The 27,200-nt window shown below is 36.2% G+C and overlaps 1 protein-coding gene across 1 annotated transcript; it reads right to left on the minus strand.

Moving 5' to 3' along the window:
- On the minus strand, positions 1 to 27,159 carry LOC136034750 (SLIT and NTRK-like protein 2). Its single transcript, XM_065716132.1, has 4 exons — positions 27,090 to 27,159; positions 19,848 to 20,536; positions 15,325 to 15,459; positions 1 to 243 (listed from the first exon to the last, which is right to left on the minus strand). Exons 2-4 carry the CDS (start codon positions 20,533 to 20,535, stop codon positions 77 to 79), a joined length of 990 nt encoding a protein of 329 aa, XP_065572204.1. The 5' UTR covers position 20,536; positions 27,090 to 27,159; the 3' UTR covers positions 1 to 76.
- Between the last annotated feature and the right edge of the window lie 41 nt (positions 27,160 to 27,200).

Here is a 27,200-nt window from a genome sequence, read left to right on the forward strand (position 1 = left end):
CTAGTTTCAGACTATATTCAAGTTTTGTTTCATCTGCAGCCAATTATAAAATTAGGGTTGAAGAAGCTATAAATTGTCAATTTTGAGGACAAACATCGTCAAAGAAATCAGCAGGCATTTGACTGATTGGAAATGAGTTGTGAGCACAGTAGGATCTTTGCAGTCTATTTCCAATGCTGTTTTCCGCTCTAACAAGCCAAGCTATGTTGCAATCACAAACTATTTCGTTGCCAGAAAGCGCATCTAAAAAAGTAACAGTTTTATACAAATCATGCATGGTAGTTTCATCAATTATCTTTGAAAAGTGACTTCTTTCATTTTTCATAGATGTGAAGTTGGATCCTACTTGGTTTGTTTTTTTTGTTTTTTTTTTTGTCCTTTTCTTTAAATTTTTCTTTTTGAAATTTCGTTTTTAAGTTACTTTACGAACTCGTAAGCTCGTATGTTGGTGTGTAACTTGTTCTAAATCTATCCCACTCCGCTAACCATAAAAATCTTCCTCCCTAATTATTATCTTATTTTAATAGTAATAATTCTGAAGGTCTCTGTCTCCGTTAATCCAACCGTTCCTTCATTGTCCTCAAGTGTGTCTCTAGTTCCGCCCAGCGATCCCCTATTTTTAAATCTATACTTCAATGGAATATAATTCCCTTCCGTGTCGAGCTATCCACAAGTTTTCTAAAATAACAATGTACTAAACTTTGATATTTTAATTCTCTAAATTTTTATTCAATTTGCTTTAATTATATTTCTCTATAATTATATTATAATTATAATTCTCGCTCTTTCTTTTTTTTTCTTCATTTAAAATTTTTGTCGTTATGGTCCTCAACAAGTTCGCTTCAATTCAATTCAATTTATTTATTCAAATAAATCCCGGATCCTTATTGTTATTGGTGTTATGTTGTTGTTTATAACATAGGAACACAGTCAGTCGTAGAGGAGTTTTAGAGATTCTTTCTTAGAGAATGATACAAACTTGTTCTAAACATAGGAAAACAGTCCTTCTTTGATAATTGTTAGAGAATTTGTTTTTTAGAGGGATGTTTCCTCTCTTTTTCGAAAATCAGACAATTCTTCTAAATTACCTTATCAACATTAGGTATTGATGAAGATTAGTTCACACTAGGCTAGGTGGGGCATGTCTTTTAGCCCCCTCCTTCTCTCATTTTCATCGATTTTCCCAGGTTGAGTTTCTTCATTTCTTTTGTATTTTCATCTTAAAAAATAACGAAATTCCACATTTTTATAGATAGGAGCTTCAAACATCTACAGTAGGGTTCTCTAACACGTTGAATCTGAGGGTGTAATTTTCATTGCGATTCTTTTACCTTTAGGAGGTGTTTCCTCTCTTTTTTGAAAATCAGGCAATTTTTCGAAATTGCCTCATCACCATTAGGGATTGATGACAGGTTAGGTTACACTAGGTTAGGTGGGGTACGTCTCTTTACTTTCTCTAATTTTCATCAATCTTTCCAGGTTGAATTTTTTAGTTTTTTTAATTTTTTCATCGAAAAAACAACAAAATTCCACATTTTTGTAGACAGCAGTTTGAAACATCTTCAGTAGGGCTCTCTGATACGCTTAATCTGACGATGTAATTTTCATTGAGATTGTTTGACTTTTAGGGGGTATTTCCTCTCTTTTTCGAATTAATTAAAAAAAAACTCCGAAAAAGAAGTTTTCTAAAGAAACGTAAAGGCCATGTGAAACTTAAGATCAAAAGAAATAGAAACCTACAATAACCCAAACTCAAAACAACTGGAAATGACTATTAAAGAATAAATGAAATTAAAAACGAACAGAAATTAAATAAACAATCATTGAAAAAAACACAACAGGTACTAATGTAAATGAATAAATAAATCTCAAAACGAGTAAAGCTTAAGTTGAATATGCAAATCAACCTTAAAGCGAACAGAAATATTTTGCTATTAAGGCATGAATGGAACCCAAAACGAGCGGAAAATAAAATAAACAATCATAGCAAACAAACAAACAATAGTTACTAATATAAATGAGTAAATAAATTTTGAAACGAGTGAAAGTTGAATTGAATACGAAGATCTAGCTTGAAACGAACAAAAATCTCTACAAAGAAGAGTTTGGGTTTTGCCTCCTCCTTTCACCGTAAAAGTCTAAAAACTACTGCGTCATTGATTCTTTACTGAAAACTATATGAATCTTGAACAGTCTTAAAAAGTACAAATAAAATTAAACTTAATATTTGATATGTAATGCTCTTAATTGTTGGATTGGAAGATCATCAGTTCTTCGAAAAAATAAGATTTTATTTCTCTGTAATTTTATTTTCATTTTCAATGCTGCAATACCTGTCTCCGGGCCCTGGGGGGGGTTGTGTCGATACAGAAGTTTTCGTTATCTGCCCTTTGAGCTATTTTAAAGAAATGGCTATCTCAAAATTTTTATCGGATGGGTTTGGGGAAAAAAGGCGTGGGGGAGGACTAGTTGTCCTCTGATCTCTTTTGACTCTTAGAAAGTGAACTAGAACTTTCAATTTCCATTCAAATTAGCCCTCTCTAAAGTTTATATTAGCATCCCTCCCATAAGAACCATATACCCTAAGGACATAGCATACAGCGCCCCAGGCCCTGGGGATTTGTGTCGACCCGGAGTTTTCGTTATGTCATTTTAGAACTATTTTTAACATAATAGCTGTCTAAACAAATTTATTAAATGCGTTTGGGGGAAAAGGACATGGGGGGTAGTTGCCAAAGAATGTATTTGGATAAAAAAGGGAGTAGGAGGGGACTAGTTGCCCTCGAATCTCTTTTGACTATCAAAAACTGAACTAGAGCTTTCAATTTCAAATCAGAAAAAAGGGCGGGAAGGAGGGGGGCTAGTTCCCGTCCGATTGCTTTTGATTCTTAAGAAGTGAACTATAACTTTCAGTTTCTAATCAAGTGAGCCTTCCTGAAGTTTATACGAGCATCCCATTCTTAAGAACCATATACCAGCAGGGCCTAACTTACAAGACCTGCCCCCTGGCCCTGGGAGGTTGTGTCGACACCGGAATTTTTGTTATATGGTCTTTGGACTATTTTTAAGATAGTGAATATCTGGAAGTTCTTATCTGATGGGTTTGAGGAAAACGGGCGTGAAGGGGGGGGGGGCTAGTTCCCCCACCATCTCTTTTGACTTTTCAAAAGTAAACTATAAATTTCAATTTCCAATCAAATAAGCCCTCTCTGAAATTTACACGAGTATCCTTTCCATTAGAACAGTATATGCCCCCAGGGCATAACTGACAACGCCTGCCCTTGACACCAAAGTTCTTGTTATCTGACCTTTGAACTATTTTGAAATGGCCATCTCAAAATTTTTATCGGATGGGTTTTGGGAAAAAAGGGCGTGTGGGGACTAGTTGCCCTCCGATTTCTTTTGCCTCTTAAAAAGTGAACTAGAACTTTCAATTTCCATTCAAATGAGCCCTCTCCAAAGCTTATGTAAGCATCCCTTTTATAAGAACCATATATGCCCAAAGGGTATAACTTACAGCGCTCCAGGCCGTGGGGGTTTGTGTCGACCCCGAAGTTTTCTTCATATGATCTTAGAACTATTTTTAACAAAATAGCTATCTAAAAAATTTTATTGAATGCGTTTGGGGAAAAAAGGGCGTGGCAGGGGAGTGGCTAGTTGCGAACGGATGCATTTGGAGACAAGGGGGCTTGGGAGGGGGGGGGGGTATTTGCCCTCGGATCTTTTTTGACCATCAAAAACTGAACTAGAACTTTCAATTTCCAATCAAAAGAGCCATCTCTGAAATTTATACAAGCATCCCTTTCATAAGAACCATATTTGCCTCCAGGGCATAACTTGCAACGCCTGTCCCCTGACCCTGGGGGTTTGCCTCGACCCCAGAGTTTTCATTATATGATCTTTGATCTATTTAGAAAATGGCTAAATCTCAAAGTTCTTATCTGATGAGTTTGAGGAAAAAGGGCGTAAAGTAGGGGGGGGGCTAGTTCCCCTTCGATCTCTTTTGACTCTTAAAAAGTGAACTATAACTTTCAATTTCCAATCAAATGAGCCCTTCCTGAAGTTTATACGAGCATCCTTCCATAAGAACCATATATGCCATTAGGGCCTAACTTACAACGCCTGCCCTCGGGCCCTGGGAGGTTGTATCGATACCGGAGTTTTTTTTAGAAATGTTTGAACTATTTTTAACAAAATTTATATCTGGAAGTTCTTATCTGATGGGTCTGAGAAAAAAAGGGCGTGAAGGGGGGGGGCAGCTAGCTGCCCTCCGATTTCTTTTGACTCTTAAAAGTGAACTATAACTTTCAGTTTCCAGTTAATTGAGCCCTCTCTGAAGTTTATACGAGCATCCTTTCCATTAAACTCATATATGCCCCCCGGGCATAATTTACAACACCTGTCCCTGGGCCCTGGGGGTTTTGTCGTCACCGGATTTTTTTGTTATATTATCTTTGAACTATTTTTAACAACTTGGCCATCTCAAAATTTTTATCTGATACATTTGAGAAAAAAGGGCATGGGGGGTAGTTGCTCTCCGATCACTTTGGAATCTTAAAAAGGGCATTAGAACTTGCCATTTCAAATCGAATGAGTCCCTTCCAAAGCTTATGCGATGACCCCTTCCATATGAAGTGCCTCTGAGAAAAAGAAAAAAATAAAACATTGGAGCCAAATGGCCTTTACTATGGACAACGCGTTATAGCATTGCCCCTGAAATCAGGCAATTTTTCGAAATTGCCCTATCAACGTTAAGGATTGATTATAGGTTAGGAGTCATGTGGCAAATGAAAATACGTACATCTGCCTGATCCTACTAAAAGAATAAAGTTGAAGAATCGTTTAACAATAAGCCAAAAATTGATATTCCGAAGTAAAGAAGCTGCGTGGTAGGAGTCTAGACCAGCTTGATTTCAACCTACTTCAATCCCCAGAAGTTACTGCTAATAATCTTAAAAAGTTGCTTGCTTCCATCGTCCAGAGTCTTCCAGCATTGTCTTATCAATTACCTATTGATGATCTTCCACTAGCATTCCCCTCTATATATCCGTCTGAGAGAGAAAAAAGAATTGAGAAACTACGAAAAACAAGTGTCTGCCCTTTTTATATCCCATTTACTATTTTATCCCCATTTTATATCCCCATTTTATACTTATTAGTGCTTTCAGTGAATTCCTTTCAAAGCCCTTGTCTGTTCTTTTCAGTGAGATTACTGAGTCTGGCCAATATCCACAAATTCGGAAACAGGGCTTTATAAACCCCTTGAAAAAAAAGACGGAAAACCTGGTTTTGAAGGTGTTCGTCATATTTCACTCACTTCTATGTCCTCTAAACTTTATAAACGATTCCTTGCAGATTTGCTAAAAGAAAAAGAAAATCCTACCTCTTACTGAAATGAGATAATTCAGGAACATCAAATCCACTTCTACTTCCCATTACCTTGTTTTTCTTATCGACTCAATGGAAAAAATTCTCGAAAAACCTAATTGCTGGCTAAATTTAATTTCCATTGACCTTCAAAAAGCATTTGACTTTGTTAACTACAATATTTTAGTTGAGAAACTTGTAACTGGTTTCAGCATTGGTTCTTTCCTGGTTAAATTGTTGGTCTTCTTTTTATAAAATAGATCACAGGCTGTCAAATATCAGAATGATTTTTTCCAGTCCCCTCCACAGTAGAGTACCTCAGGGAACTCTCCTAGGCCCCTCCTTTTTTCTGTTATGATAAATAGCCTCACTAAGGAATTTTCCGACAGAAGAAAATTTGGGGATGACCTAACGGTTGTTGAAACCTGCTACCGAAATTTAGTAACAGCCCTATGAGTATCCTCAATGATATTGCAGATGACGCTGCGAACTTAGACATGGGAGTAAACCCCTCTAAATCTTTGATAACACCAATATGTTTCCTTAAAACCTAACCCCTTTTCCTCAACCATGTCCCCCCAGATATTTCTGTGTCTTCCTTTAAATTACTTGGGGTCGCAATTTCCTCTAATTTAAAGTGGGGTTTCCACGTTAAAGATATCGTCCATAGAGTTAATGCGTCCATGTCTCTCCTTAAGCTCTTGAATAATATTTAACGTTCACCAATCCCATTCTTTAAGGATTTATGCTTCCTTTGTCTGCCCGCATTCTGAATTTGCTTGTCCAGTTTGGCATCCTGTTATCTACCGCGATGAATCAGGAAAAAATCAAATTCATTCGAAAAGAGCCCCGAGAATGATTTTTAAAGAAGCTAAGGTACCATACTCGCTCCTTCTAAAATAGGCCAAGCTAGAAACTCTTGAGCACAGGAGAGGAACGTTGTGCCTCCCTTTCGCAAAAAGTTACAACTCCAGTTGTAACTTAGGACGGTAAAAACATGGGTGTCACACAATAACGATGCCCCCCGTGGATGTTGCGTAATGACAGTGCAAATGTGGATGTTACGTAATGACAGCGTACATGTGAGTGTTTTGTTATGACGGCTGATAAGTTGAGTGTTTCGTAATGACGGCGCACACCTGCATGTTAAGTTATGACAGCGCACACTTAGGATGTTATGTAATACTTTTAGAGAAGTCTTTCTTCATTTTTTTTGTCTTATGATTTTTTTTCTTCATGTCTCTTTCTTCAATATTTATTTCTCAGGGAACCTTTATAATCTCAAAAATTTGTCTGATCTAGGAATCGAACGTAAGATAAGAGATTCCCACAACATAAAGATACTGCCTTAACCATGTGTGCCAATAAGCAATTGATGTTATCATGTCCTGAGAAATAAATTCTACGTGATAAGCGTTTTCCAAGTCGGAAAATTCTCTGCATAGTTTCTGGATAGAATAAGCCATGAATTGCATGTTTCCTAACCATTGCCACTGAGCCGCACAAGTGTCCAACATTGTTATTTATTATTGGTCTATTAAGTACACCTGCTTGCTAAGTAATGGTTTAGAGGGTATTAGCAGATATTATTGTTGATTGTTCTTAGTATATTTTGTTTTTTAATAGAGCCTTTTACTCTATTGGAGCTTGAATGTGCTAGCAGAAGTGAAATAAAACCAAGAGTATCCTTAAGGATAGAATATGGCACACCTTCATATGCGGTCGAAAGTCTATCTTTTCCTCATCGCTACAAAGAATTTTATACTTATATTAGATGCAAACTTGAACGAGCATACCTATGTACTTAGACTACTAGATGACTAAATTGTAATGGTTAAATATATTGAAGATTCATACTTGAACAAGAAATCTGATGATGAAGACCTTTTATTTTACCTACTCGTTTTATTAATAAACCAATTTACAGATATTATTGAAATAATCTATTCTTAGGGCACTGAAATTTAGATTATACAGGTAAGAAAAGGTTGTTTTCCACCCGTCATCATCAGTTGAGAGTTTTCTGACGGTCGGATACCCCGATAGATTATTCGAACAGTGGGAATATAGCAGTTCACCGTTAGAATGTGATAGTTGGATTGAAGTCACGCCATTTTGGTACCCAGTGGCTGGCTCGTGGTGACCTCTGTTGCGCATTATAATTCAATTCAATTTATTCAAATAAAACTACAATATAACACCAATAATAATAAAGATCCTGGAAGCGAACTTGTTGAGGACCATAACCACAAAAAATTGAAAATGAAGAAGAGAGAAAAAAATAGAAAAGAGAAAACATGAGTAACTAAAGCAAATTGAATAAGAATTTAGAGAGTTATAATATCAAAATTTTAGTACATTGCTATACAGCATGCGAAAACTTGTGGATAGCTCGACACTGGAGGGTATTATATTCCATTGAAGTATAGATTTATAAATGGGGGATCGCTGGGCGGAACTAGAGACACACTTGGGGACAATGAAGGAACGGTTGGATGAACGGAGACAGAGGCCTTCAGAATTATTAATATTAAAATAAGATAATAATTGAGGAGGAAGATTTTTATGGTAAGCGGAGTATGCAAGGTAAAGATTTAATTTTTTGATGATTTGTTCAAAAGGGATAATACCAAAATCGGAGTACAAGTCCTGGGTGGGATATAGTCGGGGCAGCCGAAAAACTGCTTTGATGGCACGGTTTTGGGCAGATTTTAATTTATTGGTAACTGAAGGAAAAGTGTTGCCCCAAACAGATCCACAGTATGAGATATATGGGTAAATAAAAGAGTAATAAAGGGTGACAAGGATATCGGGAGGAAGAAAATAATTCGCACGATTAATCATACTTACCTGTCGCAAAATTATGGCTCTGATGTAGGACACGTGTGTTGCAAATGATAGGGAGGAGTCTATGTGAACACCAAGAAACTTGGCAACTTCGACCTGTGGGAGGAGATTGGTAGAATATTTTAGGCCAAGTGCTTGCTGAGCTTCATTTTTTTTGTAAGGGGTTCGAAATAATACAACCTGACTTTTCTTGATGTTAATGGTCATGCAGTTAACTAGACACCACTCCTCTACTCTATTCAGAAGGGTTTGAGTAGAGGCGACAACGGATGGTAAATTAGGACCGGTGATGAAAAAGTTGCTATCGTCAGCGAAAAGTACTGGGTGCACTGATGGACTCAGGTCCGTAACCAAATCATTAATATAAAGGAGAAAAAGTATTGGACCAAGAACAGAGCCTTGTGGGACGCCCCTTCGGACAGATAGGGGATGTGAAGTCAACCCGCCCAGACTCACACTCTGTACTCTACCAGAGAGATAAGAGCCAAACCATGAGAAAGGAACTCCACGAATCCCTAAGTTGTTGAGTTTACTTAATAGAACACTGTGATCAACCATATCAAAGGCCTTAGAAAAGTCCAGAAATAAGCCCAATACAGTATTTTTAAGGTCAAGTTGGGAACGTATAAACTGTGTGGCGTCTATTAGTGCATGAGCAGTTGAAAATTTGGAACGGAAGCCATATTGATGGGGAGAAATCAACGAATCTGAAGAATGAATCCCAAATAAAAAGGGAGAAAGACGTCGGAATATAATTCTCTCGAGCACTTTAGATATAACTGGGAGAAGTGAGATTGGACGATAATTACTTATCTCAGACGGATCGCCTTTTTTATGAATCGGGATAACAATTGCTGATTTAAATATTTCTGGGAAGACTCCATTGGTCATAGACAGGTTTGCTATGTGCACAATGGGTTCACTAACATAGGAAGATACGGTCCTAAGAAGCTTATTACTTATGCCAAAGAAGTCAGGTGTACTACTATTAGAGAGACATTTGATAACTTGAAGCACCTCTTTACGATCAGTTGGAGAGAAAAACATGGTTCCAGGATTCTTGCTAGGTTGTACTGACTGGGAGAAGGAACAGGAGTTAGCATTTGGAATATTAGTGAAATAATTATTAAAAGCATCCGGTACTGAACTTGGGTCAATTAATCTGCCACTGATGTCCTTAAGGTTAAGAGGTACAGATCTTGAACTTCTTTTTTTTGAAAGAATTTCATTTATTGTTGACCAAATTTTTTGCAAGTTCCCTTTGCAATGAGAGATTTTCGAATAATAATAATTTTTTTTTGCTTCCCGGACAAGTTTGGTATATAAATTTTTGTATTTTTTATAATTAGTCAGGTCAATAACGTTACTGGTTTTGCAAGCTAACTTATATAGGTCATTTTTTCGGTATGAAGAGATTATCAGGCTATTAGACATCCAGGGGCGTATATGGCTAGTTTTTCGGTTTGATTTACGAACTGGAAAGGTTGAACTGATAAGATCACTCAGTCCTTGTGTAAAACCATTTGTGGCTGAATTAACATCCTGACAATCCAAAACCTTGGACCAGTCAAAGGATTTCAAACGATCCGTGAACCTGTTCATATTCACAGTATTATATATTCTATTATACGTAGGGGTTTTAGTTCTAGAGGGCTCAGTAGTTGGTAGGGAGGGTAGCGAGAGATAGATTGGAAAGTGATCTGACAGGTCAGAAAATATTATTTTGGAGGACAGGTGGTTTCCCAGGGAAGTGGATACAAAAATGTTGTCAATTACAGTAGCTGTAGACCTCACAGGATCAACTCTAGTAGGAAAAAGGATTGTGGGAAGAAGACCACTTGAGGTGAATGTTTCAAAAAAGGTATCACAATCATTATTATTGCTAACATTTAGTAAATTACAATTGAAGTCCCCAAAAACTATTGCCTTCTTTTGTGGTAAATTAATAAAACTAGAAAAATCATCAAATAGGTTACAAAAGAAAGGGGTCGGAAATGAGGGGGGCTTATAAAATAATGAAAAAATAAAAGAATTCTCGTCAACACTTATGTCTACGATTATTGAATAAATGCATCTATTATTTATAGGTTGCGAGAATAAGGATTCACAGTCTAATAGCCTGGTGAATTTCAGACTTGACCGGATGTAAAGAGAAATGCCGCCAGAGGACTTGGTTAATTTTCTTTCAATATGAATAGCTTGAAAACCAGGAGGGAAAATTCATTCTTATCATCAATTTCTGAAAGCCATGTTTCCGTTATTCCAATTACGTCGAAAGGGCAGTAACCATTAATTAAAACTAAGTCTTTAAAATTAGCCCACTTATCCCGTATACTTCTGATGTTAAAGCAAATTACATTAAGTTTGGTCTCTTCCATTAGCTTAGGTTTCACATTTTTCACAAAATCAAAAGTGTCGAGATATTCACAGTTAATTTGGTTTAAAGGGCTATCGGGGCTAGCTAAGGGGCTGGTGGGCAAATTATTTTGGTCATCGTAATAGTTAAAAACAACATTATTACACAGTGATAAATTCGTGAGAAACGTAAAATCTTGTACGGTGCACATTTAAACATCCATTGTGGTCTGAGTTTCATCATCTCCTTGATTAGAATATTGGAAATCTTCTTCAGCCGACGAAATATCATTGGTGGTAATTTTGGACTGGGATGGAAAGTTTGCCGTTTTTTTCTTAGATTTCTTGCCTTTGACTAGGGTAGTGGCATCTACTACCGTCTTGGGGTTGTGGCAATTTCAGAGCCTGCATTGATTTGATTTGCAGTTGAGTCTACAGGCTTAACTAGCTTTGATGTAGGATCTATGTCCTTTTTCATGGAGGATAATTGAGCCATAGCTGTTTCTAATATGTCATCACCTAGGAGTTTAGTGATAGCTTTCTTCTTGAGAGTATTTTTGGTTTCCTCAGCTTCATTACTAACCCCAATTAAGTGACTGACTGTGAGATAAGTTGCAAGCCTTTGCCATTCTTGGCTATTTTTAGATGAATCTTTTGGAGGGCAGGATGTTGAAGTAAACTTAGGTAAGGGATGGGGGGAATGACTAGAACCTTGAGTATGAACATTATTTGCCTCTTTTGGAAATGATACTGTCTTTGCATCTGCTACAGCAACTGTTGCTTGGCTTCTACTGGGCCGATGGGGTGTGGGTTGCCAAGGGATTCTTGCAGCTACAACTGAGTAGGGTAGGTTCATTTTATCAGATGTTCTAAGGATTACAACTCGCTTTTGGTGAGCTGGGCAAGATTGTTTTTGGAGGGCTGTGTGTCCCTTCCGGTTACAATTTCTGCAGAAAGGGTCTGACTCAGGGCATTCACTAATTGCGTGGCCTGTTTTCCCACACTTAAGGCAAGACGGATGGGACTGTTTGCAGTGTTTTTTGCTGTGGCCGTGGGCTAGACAAGTGGAGCATTGTAGGGGCTTAGGCTTATAAATCTTGTAAAAAAGAGACATACCGTACAAGAATATTTCTCCGCTTAGCTCAACTTTGCAGGAAATGAGGATTGAACGGCTAGGGTGAAGAAAACCTTCTTTGTTTAAACTTAGCCTTATAGCAGTTGAAGGATTGATGAGAAGACCTGAAGAATCTATTAGTTCAGTTTGTATTTCCTCCACTTTTACACTGGTATCAACACCATACAGCACATACTTGTGTAACTTTTCCACATCTTTTTTTGTGGCTAAAATTTTTGAGCCATCAAGAATTATTTCTTTGGATTTTGACAGGACATGGTCTGCCGCCTGAGAAGACGTAAAGTAAATATCAATAGACTCGTCCTGCTTGAAAACAAGTTCAAAATTCACCTTGGTGATCAGAAAGACGGCTTTCCTAATTTGCATTATTCGATCTTTTGAAAAGGGTTGGCCATTGGTTTTCTTGATTGAGACAGTATAATAATTGGGGTGATCGTTAGCACTTGTTTCTGGGACACTTGAAGAGAGGGGTTGCACTATCGTTGGTGAACGAGTTTCATCCTTTTTCCTCTTTTTGCCAGGCGTCTCACCTCTTTCATTAGAGGTAGTTTCGGCTAAGGCCTGAATTCCTGACAAGTGGCTAACAGTTTTGGATCGCGTAGTTGGGGGGGTTCTAGGAAGAGTTTTATAGGTAGGTCGGAATGGCGACCGGCTAAGGGTTTCAGTGGGAGTATCCTTCTCGGGTGGTAGCCTTCGGGGCTTTTTTCCCGTCATTTATTCCGACGAGATACTGCAGATTCACAAACTTAATCACAGTTTTTAATCAGCGATAACACCAATATATTCAATTATACACTAATAATAACTCACTGTGTATGAAGTGAGCAATCCCTCACAATTAAGTCCGCAAGTTAATTGCGCAATCACAATACAGTACAAAAAGTAATCCGATTAGGTTCATAAGCTAGTTCCTTTTAGTTCAGATACTAAATTCATACTGCCTAAAGTATTTTCAGACATTTTTCTACAAAAAATAACCCTATACACTAGAATCAATCGTTTAAACTCAAAAGAAAATTCTCAATAATGTGTCTTCTGATGACACCTGGCGATTCAAGCCAGCTTGGCACAACTTGCCCTCCCAGTGGCTTCTCTGGTACCCATCATCGTCAATTGAACGTTTTCTGACGTTTGAATTGCCCGACAGATATTTTTTATTTGAATAGTAGGAACATAGCATTTCATAGTTAGAATTTGATAGTGAAAGGCAGTTCAAACCACCTTGGTACTCAATGGTTGACTCTTGGCACCCTCTGGTGCATATTATCGCGCCTAAGGTATTTTCAGTCATTTTCCTACAAAAATTAACCGTTTACAGCAGAATCGATAGTTTAAATTTAAAGGAAAATTCCCATTAGCATTTCTTCTGAAGACTCCAGGCACTTACTTTCAGCGTGACACAATGTGCCCGCAAGGTGGCACCCTCTGGTACCCATCGTCATCCCTTTGCTGTTTTCTGACATTTGAATATAACGATAGATCTTTTGTTTGAACATTATTATATCTTGATACTTTATGGCAATACCCAGCCTGTGACAATCAATAGCTGACTCGTGGCACCCCCTGGCGCGCATTATCACAGGTAATGCATTTTCAACCTTCTCAGATTCTATTCAGATTTTTTTCATTTTTAGTTATTTTTTTATTTCTATTTTTTTCATTAATTCTTTTTATTTTTAATTTTTTTGTTCTTCGTTATTTTTCATTTTTAAATTTGTTTTTATTTTTTTGCTTTTTTCATTTTTAAATTTGTTTTTATTTTTTGCTATTTTTTAATCTATTTTTGATTTTATTTTTTTTGTTTTTTGCAGGGGAGGGGGGGGGGTGATTCCAAAAACTGGACTAGGGATATTGGGCCCCATGGAGGCTGGGATGTGAATGACCTTGGATTTGTCGCTTTTTGATTCATTAATATTCAGTTCCTATTATAAAATATGTTCAATTTACTGTACCTAAGTGCGTGTCAACACCAGTTTCGTTCAATTCCAAATGAAAAATTTGTTCATATAATTTAATCGTCATAAGACATGTTTTAAACTTCTTCATTAATCATGTTCAGACAGGTATTTGTAAATGAGATGCCGGCTGGATTATGCTAATCATGTATCTCTTGTACTAGGCTCGTGTAAGTAGGTCATTCGGATATAGCTTCTTTTGAGCCTCGGGCGTAGAGTCTGGACCTGGTACAGCAACACTACTTAGGTGGCAGCTACTGCCGCAACCATGATAGTCCTATTTAGAAGGATTTTGAAGTATGTACGTGAAATATTTTGCATACGTAAACTACTGTCCAGGTATATGTACGAGCAAATAGTTACACAACTGTAACAACCATTATTGAATGTATTGCTAGTATCAAATGTCAATTGTTTCTTGCATTTTTAGTGGGCTACTCTTCCAATCGTTATAATTATTAGAATCATAAAGGTGTATCTGCAATATTTCAAGAACTGCTGAGGGTGCTAAGTTTGAACATTCAAAACATGTTGAGGAGGTATTGAGGAGGGGCGAGAGGACAAACAGTTCCCCTCCTATTCCCTTTAACAGCTGCCATACCCCCGAAGACCGTTCATTAAAATATTGGGATAGCCATCTAATAGTCAAATAACTATGTTTTTAGGGACGACAAAACCTCCCACAGCCCATGGAGTAAAAGTTGTATGTAATCTAAGTTGTCAATTGCTTATATGCAAGGTTGGGGGTTTATGTTTTTCAAAGTTCAACGTTCCAGAAAGAGGCTTTTCGAAGTAAAGCAAAGATCTATATTAAAATCGAAACCAGCAGAAATAATTTCTGTACATTATAGAATTAATAAAACACAAAACAAACACAAACTAAATTAACAATCATACAAAACATACAGATAACAGGTAGTAATATAAATGAATATATAAATCTTAAAACGAGTAAAAATTGAATTCAACATTCAAGTCAAACTTATAGCAAACAAAAATCACTACAAAAAAGAGTTTGGCTACTGTCCCCTTCCACCTCCCCTAACCGTAAAAGTCCAAAACCTATTACATCATTTTTCCCTTACCGAAAACAATATGTGTAGGCTAACAAAAATTTTCTTTTATAATTGAAAAATATAATTAGAAATTACAGTGAAGTAGAACTTGAAATGCTGAGTTTTCAGCAATTATTATCATTATATATCAAATATTCAATTGGGCCTTATTAGTTTTTCCAAGGACTTTTCAAGAAACATGTGGTTTTCACTATAACGCAAATGATGCAGTAGGCTTTAGACTTTTACAGTTAGGGGAGGGGGAAGGGCGCAGTTGCCAAACTCTTGTTTGTGGTGATTTTTGTTCGCTTTAAGTTTGCCTTAAATACATACTTTAATTTTTACTCGTTTAAGATTTATTTATTTATTTATGTTATTGAATGTGACCTGTATGTTTTCCATGAATTTTTATTTAATTTTCGTTCATCTTGGGCTTCATTTGTTCTTTAATAGTAGCTTTTGGTAATATTGAGGTTAAATTATTATATGAATTAGTTTTTACTGGTTTTAAGCTTAATGTGGCCATTTGTATTTCTTTGAAAAAAATCTTTTTGGAAAGTATTTTTTAGTTAACATAAGAAAACAGGAAAAAAGGAGATAAATATTTTACCTGTTGAGCTAACACCAGGGTACAAATCAACATAACCAAAAATTCCAAGCTGTTCCAAGATAGGGTAAAATATTTCTTCGGGTATTGTAGTAAACTTGTTTCTTGCCAGATTAATTTCGTAAGAAGTACCAATCTCTATAAATTAAAGGAGCCTCTTAGATTAGCTTGCTATACACGAAGAAGCATATTCAATGATTAAGTTTGCTTACCAGTATGAAGATAAAAATTATTTTTTCCAGTATCAAAACGCATATTATTAGCCATCTTTGGAGAAAATTAAATTAAAAAAAAAACTGTTTTTTTTTTAACTGCTAGCAAAACGAACAGAAACTATTCGTATACGAATGGGTTGTCCTGTCCTCAACGCCTCGCTCTTTACGCTAAAGTTCGACTCTTTCTCAAAACTTTACTTTTTAAAACAATAAAAAACTTTAGCGTAAAAAGCGAGGCGTTGAGGAGGGGACAATCCCTTTCATATACGGAATGATTTCTATTCATTTTAAGTTTTAATGTCGCTCCTTACTTGCAGTTAAAAAACTGTATTTTTTATTTAATTTCTGAAAGTTTTCCAATTAATGCATGTTTTGATTTTGGCTCACCGCACATGAATAATTAAAACGAAATTGGCGCATAGATTTTTTTGTTTGCTAAACGGCTTTCCCATAGTTTTGATTGGATGATTTTGATAAAAATAATGGGGTGAAGGAGAAGGCCTAGTTGCCCTCCAATTTTTAGTTACTTAAAAGTGCAGCTAGATCTTTTTAAGAACGTTTTGTCAGTAATAAACATACGTACCTTACGAATTAACTTAGGTAACGAACTTCTATATTTGTGTATTTTTATTACGTATATGAGGGGTTTCGCCCACTCGTCAATACCTCGCTCTTTACACTAAAGTTTGAATTTTGTCCCAAATCCTTAAGATTGACCCCTGAACCACAAAGGCCTTAGAATGAATAGCTGAAATTGCTCAAAATGCTTTAGCGTAAAGAGCAAGGTATTTTAAAGGAGACGAACCCCCTTATATACGTAATATTTTATGTTCGTTTTAAGTTTTAATGCTGCTCATTACTTCCAGTTGAAAAAAAAATCATTTATTTTCTCATTATTTTTTTTAAATAATGCTAGAAAATCCTGCACCCCCTTCATGGAAATTCTCTTCCCTCAAGATAAATTACTCCATGGAAAGATCCTCCCACGTAACCCCCGACCCACCCCCACCCTAACGCGAAAAAATCCCCCTGAAAACATATGTACACTTCATAATAACCATTACTATATGTAAACAATGGTCTAAGTTTTTGTAACTTGCAGCCCCTCCCCCGGGACCTGTGGGGGATTAAGTCGTCCCCAAAGATATAGTTAATAAGTTTTCGACTATGCTGAGCAGAATGGCCATCTCAAAATTTTGATCTGGTGACTTTGGAAAAAAATGAGCGTCAGAGGGGGCCAAGGTGCCCTCTGATTTTTTGGTCACTTAAAAAGGGCACTAGAACTTTTAATTTCCGTTAGAATGAGCCTGCTCACGACATTCTAGGTCCACTGGGTCGATACGATCACCCCTGGGAAAAAAAAACAAAACAAACAAAGAAATAAACACGCATCAGTGATCTGTCTTCTGGCAAAATGTACAAAATTCCACATTTTTGTAGATAGGAGCTTGAAAGTTTTACAGAAGGGTTCTCTGATACGCTGAATCTGATGGTGTGATTTTCGTTTAAGATTCTATGACTTTAAGTGGGTGTTTCTCCCTATTCTGCAAAATAAGGCAAACTTTCTCAGGCTTGTAAATTTTGATGGGTAGGACTTGTATAAAACTTATATATTTAAAATCAGCATTAAAATGCGATCCTTTTGATGTAACTATTGGTATCAAAATTAGGTTTTTTAGAGTTTCGGTTACTATTGAGCCGAACCCCTCCTTACTACAGTTCGTTACCACGAACTGTATGATTGTTTTGAAGCTCGTAAGCTTTTCTATCATGTGCAACACACTCATTTGTGTCACCCTGCTCGTACGGAAGTTTGTAATTTTCAACCCCAACCCCCACTAAAAGAATGGGAAGAATGTGGGTAACATGCGCTTTTAATTGAAAAATTCCTTTATTAAAAAGTTGATAAGAATAAATTTAATAATTTTTGAGGTTTAATCTTGATTTCAATTATGATGAATTATGATTTATGATGATGCTTTGCTCTGTGAAGCATTAAACAATTCGTGGTTAAGAACTGTAAGTATGAAGTAACACGACTCAATAGTAACCAAAACTCTATAAAACGGATTTTTTCATATCGATAGAAATATCAAAATAATCAAGCTGTTATGCTGATTCTAAGTATATAAGATTCATTAAGCGTAGTGTTACCCATAAAAGGCTACGAGCCCAAAAAAATTTGCCTGATTTTTGAAAAAGCTAGAAACACCCCTCAAAAGTGCAAGAATCTTAATGAAAGTCACACTATCATGTTTAGCATATCAGAAAACCCCACTTTAGATGTTTCATATTCCTACCTGCAAAATAAAGAATTTGTGCTTTTTGCCAGAAGAATGATCACGGATGCGTGTTTATTTGCTTTTTTGTTTGTTTTTTGTTCACCAGGGGTAATCATATCGAACCGATGGTCCTAGATCATTGGGAGCGGGTTCGTTTGAACAGAAATTAAAGTCCTAGGGCTTTTTTAATTAAATGACCAAAAATATTGAAGGGCAACGAGCCCACCTCCTACGTCTCTTTTTTTCTCCAAAACCGTCGGAAAAATATTTTGAGATAGCCAGTTTTTTTTACCATAATTGAAAGGTCCCAAAACTATACAGTTGGATATAACATGACCCCCCCCCCCCCACAGCCCCTGGGGATAGATATTTAAGTTATAAAATTTGCCTTCTGTTTACAAAATGTATTTGTTATCGGAAAGTATACAGACATTTTTTGGATGGGGCGATTTATTTTTTAGTGGATTTCTATGGAGATTGTGTTCTCCGGGGAGGGAAATATCTGGGGTCTGGGGGTGGGCTTTTCAAGGGAAATATCACACAGGGGGAATTTTTAAAAAAAAATACTAAGTGGATATGTTCCTGGGAATGGTCCGGGAAAATTTTTCAGTGCGTTTGGATTTCCAGGAAAAAAATTATCACGGAAGGGGGAGTTCCGTGGTGATGGGAGAAACGGTTTCATTTTTCAAATTAAATTATACCAAGGAGAATTTTCCAGGTTGAATCGTCTGCAAGATCTTTTACCGAGGTGGGGGGGGGATTTCCAGCGATGATGGAACTATCTGGGAGGCATTTAACGGAGGGAAGGTGTATTTTACGTGGGAATAAATTTCCACGGAGGAGTTTCCCGTGATCAGGAATTGAATAAAAAAAACAAGTTTTTCAACCGAAAGTAAGGAGCAATAATAAAAGAAAAAATGAGCAGAAATTATTCCTTATACGAAGGGGTTGCCCCCTTCTTCAATACATTACTCTTTAAGCTAAAGTTTGACTGTTTTCCCCAATTCTTTAAGAATGACTCCTGAAAGACAAGGGCTGTTTGATTAGAATAGGAAGGTTTTTTTAAAAGTGCAAAAATTTAGCAGGAAGAGCAAGGTATTAAGGAGGGGGGCAACTCCTTCATATACGGAATAATTTCTGTTTTTTCTTGAAACTAAATATTTTTTTTTATTTCATCAATATAAGCTACGAAAATAATAGAAGCCACTAATGACGTTAATCAAGTGTGGTTCTGAAACAAGCATGAGTCCGACTAAAGCCATAGAGTTTATACTATTAACTGACCTTTTATCAATTGAAACTTATTAGCAAACAAATATAATATACAAATATGGAAAATAGAAAATGAATAGAACTTAAAATATCAAAAACGAAGCTTTTTTGTGAAGAAGAGTAAGTTTAAATCTTAAAGGCAGCAGAAAATAACATAGAATATAAAGAATAAAATATGCAGAAATCCAAGGCAGCAAAATAGCGCCACCTAATTTATGAGCGGTGTGGGAAACCTTTTTTTTTTTTTTTAGTGAACTCTCTTTATTAACTACTAAATTACAAAAACTATAAATACACACAACCGCCCTGGGGAAGGCCATCTCAGACCATCTCAGAATTTAAATTTAATGTCATGGGACTTACAAGGGGCCAGATAGGAGAAAAGGGCATGTGAGGGAGGCTGTGGTTGCCCTCCAATTACTTTTGTCTTCTCTAAACAACGCTAGAACTTTTAATATCAAATCCAATGAGCCGCTAGTGTGCTGCCTCTGATCAGCTTTCACACCAGTTTGAAGTTAGTGCTTTTCTTCTTTGTATTTTAGGAAATTCTTAAGTGTTCTACTGTGTATTTTTCGTTTTTTTTTATATTGGAGAAGTTCACATAAACAATAGAAATTGTTAAACCAAATAGAGAGAAAGGCTCTTAAAGAAAATTGAGATTGGTTGTATATAGGTAGTCAAGGGGTATTTATTTTAAGCTCTAGTTGACGAAAATTCTACATTTCAAACTCTGAAAAATCAAAAGAGAGTAACTTACTTGTAAATGTGTTGTTTGTAATCGACTCAATTTGATTGTTCATCAAATCAACCCATATCAAACTGCGATTGGAAGTAAATGATAGCCAATAATCTCCAAGACCAGACAGCTTATTACCATTCAAATGCAAGGATGATAGATCTGTTAACCCTTCAAATGCAAATGGTTCAATTGAACTAATCAAATTGTAGCCTAAATAAATGTTTGATAAATTTGGGAGGAGGGGCAGAGAGGTTACTTCTGTAATACTTGTAAAAGCAAGATGAAGTTTGTTCAACTGCTGAAAGCCCTCTAGGAGATTGAAGTCAAATGAAGATAACGCGGGGCTTCCGTATATTTCTAAGGTTTTCAAGCCCGCCTTCATGTTGTCAAACACACCAAAATCGATTGATGTAATTTCATTATTGCCAAGATATAAATAATCAGCAGTTTTGTCTGTGAAAAAATCAGCTGTTATAGATCCAATATCAGAATGCCATATTTCAATAGTTCTCAAATTTGACTTGTCAAATTCTCTTGCAAAAGCTGCTTTGATGGTTGTTGCATTTGCATCTCTACAGGTGACTGTATAGCGTCGATCAAGAATGTCTCCCTCTGTACATTTGCATGGGCCTAGCAAAATGGCGTCAGGACAGGCAGTAAACCCCGTAGTCACTAGATATGCAAATATAACAGTGATCCGGAACATTCTGAAAGGCATTTAAAGAAAATTATCTCTTCGCCGAAACCTGCTTATCTATTACTTAAGCTGGCTTATATTTCGTTTACAGAATTCGTAGATTAGTATAGCATTTTCTGATTTAACCACACTTTTTTTTTCTACATCTACGGTCCATCATGCACCAATTTACTTCATGTAACAGAACTCCTTCTCTATTACCAGAGCTGAAAAACTTAATACATAAAATTGAAAATCCTGTTGCTTAAACTGGTGCCAAAAACAAGGAGAAATCTATAACCTGTGCAATTTAAAGAAAAACTAAATTAATAGAAGACTTAAAAAGTAAAGGATAAATTCATTTATCTGCCAAAAACGGATAGTATTACTACTTCAAAGATTACGTGAGTCTTCTCTCTATAAATGATTATGACTGATAAATCTTTGTACTAGATTAATTTGAAGAACTTTTTCCACGAAGCAAGTTTATCAAAGAAAAGGAAAGAGCTCCATTAAAAAATATGAGCAGAACTGAAGTCGAATAATCTTCCAAGCTTAAAACTACCACATATCATCACCATCAATAAATAAATGAAACCCAAAACAAACAGAAATTACAATAAATAACCCTATCAAACTAAAACGAGCAAAAAATATCATGAATAGGGTTGACAACCACCAAGCCTTCTCAAGACCAGAACAAAATTGGACTTCACTAAAAAAAAAGCAAATGATCGTGGAATGTCAGTTTAATATAGCCTACATGTACTGATATATATTCCTGAACTAGCATTGAACAAGTATTGAACTAGCTTCAGTATTGAACTAGCTCTCAAAGGGTTTACACCTGTTTGAACTTTTGAATTGTTTGAACTTGATTCGTTAGCCATGAATTAATTCAGTGACTTCAGAAATTGTGCAATCGGATACTTGAATTTATCACACAATCAAATTTTTGGCGTTTTAAATTGAGAAAATTCGATACGATACCCAAGTGTGGTGTGTAGAGAAAATTGGATATAATTTGCCTGGGCGTTAATTACACTGTTTAGTGTCGAGAAGCATTAGCAGTTGGGCCGACCTCGCACAGTTTGGACTGATTGTTCACTTGGATACATTAGTGAGGCTCGGCCCTCACTGAAAGATAAGTTTCTTTCACTTTATAATCTTTCATTTATAAGGAATGAATCCTGCGAACATTAAAATCGGTTGTTTATTCCTAGCCAAATTTGCGGGCTATCCCCTCTGACCAGTTCGAATCCTAGAGGTAAAAATTAAATAAAAAAAAATTTTTTCAACTGAAAGTAAGGAGCGACATTAAAACTTAAAACGAACAGAAATTACTTCGCAAATGAAAGAGGCTGCTTCCTCATCAACGCCCACGCTCTTTACGCTAAAGTTTGACTATTTCTCTAAACTCTTCTTTTTAAAACAGTAAAAAACTTTAGCGCAAAGAGCGGGGCGTTGATGAGGAAGCAGCCCCTTTCATATACGAAGTAATTTCTGTTCGTTTTAAGTTTTAATGTCGCTCCTTACTTTCAGTTGAAAGAATTTGTTTTATTTTTTATTTAATTTCTGAACGTTTTTGAATCAATGCATGTTTTAATTTTTGCTCTCCGCAGAGGAATAATTAAAACGAAATTTGCATATTTATTTTTTTTGGCTAATTGGCTTTCTCATAATTTTGTTCGAATGATTTTGAGAAAAAAAGAGCGGGGGAGGAAGCCTGGTTGCCCTCCAATTTTTTGGTTAATTAAAAAGGCAACTAGAACTTTTAATTTTTTACGAATCTTTTTATTAGTAAAAGATATACATAACTTATAAATTAGCTTACGTAAAGAAATTTTTATTCTCATGTTTTTATTGCATATATGAGGAAGTTCACCCCCTCGTCAGTACCTCTCTCTTTACACTAAATCTTAAATTTTGTCCCAATTCATTAAGAATGACCCCTGAATCACAAAAGCCGTAGAATAAATAGTTGACATTACTAAAAATACTTTAGCGTAAAGAGCGAGGTATTAGGAAGATGTGAGCCCCTCATATGGGTAATAATTTCTGTTCGTTTTAAGTTTTAATGCTGCTCTTACTTCCAGCTGAAAAAAACTTTTTCATATTTATTTTTTCATTGTTTTTTTTTTTAAATAATGCTAGTAAATCCTGCGCTCCCTTCATGGAAATTTTCTTCCCCCATGACAAATTCCTCGATGGAAAGTTCCCCCAGCATATCCCCCTCTTCTCAACCCCTCCCCCAACCAAAAAATCTCCTGAAAACGCCTGTACACTTCCCAATAACCATTACTATATGTAAGCACTTGTCAAAGTTTGTAACTTGTAGCCCCTCCCACGGGGACTGTGGGGGAGTAAGTCGTCCCCAAAGACATAGTTATAAGGTTTTTCGACTGCTCTGAATAAAATGGCCATCTCAGAATTTTGATCCGTTGACTTTGGAAAAATAATTTGCGTGGGAGGGGGCCTAGGTGCCCTCAAATTTTTTTGGTCACTGAAAAAGTGCACTAGAACTTTTCATCTCTGTTAGAATGAACCCTCCTGCAACATTCTTGGACAACTGGGTCGATGCGATCACCCCTGAAAAAAAAACAAAAAACAAATAAACACGCATCCGAGATCTGCCTTCTGGCAAAAAATATAAAATTCCACATTTTTGTACTTTACTTACTTACTTGTACTTGTGGTGGGAATCAGGCGTTTCCACCTCGCCCGGCATCGATGATTTTAGAGACCTTCTTGGACCATGTTGATCGATCTTGTGCCAGCTGCTCTGCAAAGGCGAGCCACTGTGTTGACCATATGCGACCGAATTTTCTGAAACCCCCGATTGGTTCAAGGTCTGACTTGGCCAGGTTCCACCAGTTCTTCCTCTGTCCTCCTTGGCGTTTCTTCCAGTAGCTAATAGGCTAAACTAGAAGTATTTGGCAAGGCAGATACTCTGGCGGTTTCCGTAATACATGGCCCAACCATTTCAAACGGCGTTCTTTAATAGTGAGCACAACATCTCTCTTAATATTACACATTCGACGTATATTCACGTTGGAGATACGGTCACATATCTGTACTCTGAGAATTCTTCGTAGACAAGTATGCTCAAACACCTTAAGTGTATTCTCTTGTTGTAGTTTTGCCGACCATGTTTCGCACCCATAAAGGAGAACGGTGCGGACTAGTGCCATGTAAATTCGAACTTTCGTTTGGACACTGATTTCACGGCGATTCCATAGGGGTTTCCGAAGGGAGGCACATTTTTGTAGATAGGAGCTGGAAACTTCTACAGCAGGGTTCTCTGATACGCTGAATCTGATGGTGTAATTTTCGTTAAGATTCTATGACTTTTAGGGGGTGTTTCCCCCTATTTTCTAAAATAACGCAAATTTTTTCAGGGTCGTAACTTTTGATGGGTAAGATTATATTGGATTAAACTTATATATTTAAAATCAGCATTAAAATTCGATTCTTTTGATGTAGCTATTGGTATCAAAATTCCATTTTTTAGAGTTTTGGTTACTATTGAGCCGGGTCGCTCCTTACTACAGTTCGTTACCACGAACTGTTTGATGACGACGAATACCGGAGACTGCAAATTTGTTGCGAAGTTTGTTACAAATTTGTTACAAACGATCATCAGCTTGTATCCGGTACTAATCCTCTTAGTTTTAATGATAATGAGAAGGAAGCATCAGCAAAGAAAACTAAGGGTGTAAATTATGCGTTTGATGAGCTAAAAAATCATCCTGATGTTTACCGGCAGTTTCTAAAGAAAGGGCAATATTCGGTAACGGATAGCCAGCTTTTGAATCCTCGCTTTTTTTTTAATCATCGCTAACCTCCGTAGCCTTGTGGCCGCTACAGAGAATAAACTTGCGGCTACAAAGCAAAATCTAGCTGAAGAAATCAAGAATAAAATTGATGAAAAGCTTAAAGATTTAACATCCCAAACTACAGCTAATATTCATGCTAAATTTCCGGTTGAAACGATGGTTTCTGAAATTTATGTTGCGGTACACATTCAGCTTCAGCCCAAATTTGAATTAATCGAAAAATATCTGAAAACCTGCATGCATATGATTGAATTACTACAAATCCGTATTAATCAGCTTGAGCTGAAACTAGATGACATAGAGCAGGAAGGGAGAAATGATTTCCATCTATTCAACGGTGTCAAACAGATTTCTTCACAAAGTGTTGGTGATGCCATAAAACACGTATTGTATGTAAAGATTTCAGACATAGTTAGTGTTAAGCGACTTAGTGTTGATTCAAACATTACTCAAAGACCAGATAAAGTTGCCCCTGTCCTCGTTCAGTTCCGATCAAAAGAAATAGCCCGCCATGTATTTAAAGTAAAGAAGCAGCTTATTGGATCAGGATTGTTTATTGCCGAGTATCTTACTAAACGAAAGCATGATCTTCTGAGCGATTCAAAAGTTAAGTTTGGAATCCGCAGTGTGTGGTCCGATCAAGGCCGTATTTTTGTGCGCGAAACCGATAGGCCTACTGCTCCAATTAGGCGGATCTGGTCTATTGACGACCTTATACAGTATTTTTGATTTATGCGTTTTAAAATTGTTTTTCTTCCTTTCTTCTTTATTTCTTTTCTATTATTCTTTTTAATGGTATTCTTTTTCGCATTTTTTACGCATATTTATGTTTAATCTATTATTTAGATCCATCATTATCATTTCTTATCCCCATGATTTATCTTTCTTCACTGTTTACTCTTCTTCCTCTTTTTTTTTTCCTGGGTGGCAGAGAGGTAGGGTGGTATGGGGGTTGTAGTATGAGTGTGATAAAGAAACAACATTGTTGAAAGAGTCTTCTTTCTTGTTTGGCTGTTTTTGTTTCTCTTTTCAATTTTTTTCTTTTTTTATTATTGTTTCAGAGTTGGGGAGACAGAGTTGAGGAATTTTTCATAACTGCTGCCTTGTAAATGCTAAAAATTGTTTTGTTTTTAATGAATAAATAAACATAAACTTAAACCTAAATTATACAACTCAAGTCAAAGGCTGCAGGATAGAAATAATGAGTAACAAAGCATTTGCGTTACCCCTAGAACTGAGACTTATACTAATATGTTTTTAATAGATATTCCCAGATTTTAAATATGCTATATAAATGTGTTGCAGAACAACCTTACTGCTTGTCATAAGGGGTCTATAGCTCGATAGCACTTGGAGGTGGAACTTCACTCATTGTTTAAGGTATTGAGACAATGAAACAGAGAGGGAAAAATCTTTTTGAAATTGCCAGCAATTTTTCAACAAAAATTGTTTTTTATCTTCTGAATCCTGAATGGTAAAGGATCAAAATACGAGTCTAATTCCCTCAATGAATAAACTTATAAACTTCTTAGGGTTCATTTAAAGTTGAACTCTAGTAGAGTTTAAAATTGTCTCTTAGGTCCTTGAGCTAAGACTATGCTTATTTCTTGTAGGTTACTATTCTTCTAGTATAGACATTAATTCTGAAAAACTAAAACACAAAAATTGTGACTTTCTTTTTTTCGGTATTGTGACCTGCGGTCTATAGATCAATAACGGTTCGAGATGGAAGAAAATATTTTTTGCATGAAGATTGAAAAATGGAGAGGAAACGTTCCTCTTGTAATTTGGCAAAAAAATTTATATAATTTTATTTTAGCCTTCTAAATAGTACACATAGGAAGAAAAAAAAGTCTTAGCTCCACAATTGAAGTTCTTAGAGATAATTTACCACAAGACGTGGTAAAAAAAAGTTGTTTCCTCTATCCCAAAGATAATTTTTTTTTATCTGTTCTTGATTTGTAAAAAAATATTCTAGAAAACCTAGGAATTCCATATTAAATTTTCCCCCGAAGTTTTGCAGGCATAGACACACCTTCGGACCAGAAGTAGACAGAGACGAGCATAGCTGCGAGTTCACTCACAGGTGAGGGGAAGCAGGTTTTTTGGAATCCTGTCATGTTGTGCCTTTAAGCACTCCAGAAAAAAATTAGCATATTTTATTTGACATGGAAAGAGGGAGGGGCTCTCTATTTCCTATCATAAAGGTGTCTACTAGAACAAATTTTCCGGTCTTGACAAAACGTAGAGGGTAGTAAAAAACGTAGAGGGTTTCAGTTATGTATCTTGTGGATCAAGACCCATTGCGACCATTGTGGAGAAGGGAAGAAGAGGAACAACTAAATCATTGTCGTGAGGAGATCTATCCATACGGAATTTCAGCCAGCTGGCCAATTGCATTTCCTTCCAAAATTTTATTTAGCTACTCAAGCTATAGGTGAAGTATTATCTAATATTTTACATGTACTCGCTTAGCTTCAACGGTGGTAACGAATACTCAAGTTTAGAAAGAGTTAGAATTTAAGTTTTTGCCAGTTAGACAAAACAAAACTGTTGAAACTTTTTCATATGAGAATCGCAGTTCTTTTTCTATTCACAGGAGACAAGAATAAAAGAAAATTCTCACGTAAGACAGAGATTTCTAAGAAAACGAAAAATCATAAAACTCAAATTCTTTCCAAGAAAATACTGCTAAAATTTCAAACAGTCCAAGCCTGATGAGCAGGAGCTTCTCGGCTTCCTTATTACCTTTTTTTTGAATTTATCCCTTCACAAACTTAAAAGAAACTATTTTCTTTGACAAGATAACATAATCAGTTCTTCGTGTTTACCTATATCTAATTATAATATACAAACAAA

Source organism: Artemia franciscana, chromosome 13 (assembly GCF_032884065.1).
Source record: "Artemia franciscana chromosome 13, ASM3288406v1, whole genome shotgun sequence".
Taxonomy (NCBI): Eukaryota; Metazoa; Arthropoda; class Branchiopoda; order Anostraca; family Artemiidae; genus Artemia; species Artemia franciscana.

Bases quoted from the DNA above. Each gene is read 5' to 3' on its own strand.
- LOC136034750 (XM_065716132.1), bottom strand. From the start codon at position 20,535: ATGTTCCGGATCACTGTTATATTTGCATATCTAGTGACTACGGGGTTT. The intron at 15,460-19,847 runs GTAAGTTACTCT...TTTAATTTATAG, and splicing joins TACAAACAACACATTTACAA to AGATTGGTACTTCTTACGAA. The intron at 244-15,324 runs GTAAAATATTTA...TTACTTTTTTAG, and splicing joins CCCTGGTGTTAGCTCAACAG to ATGCGCTTTCTGGCAACGAA.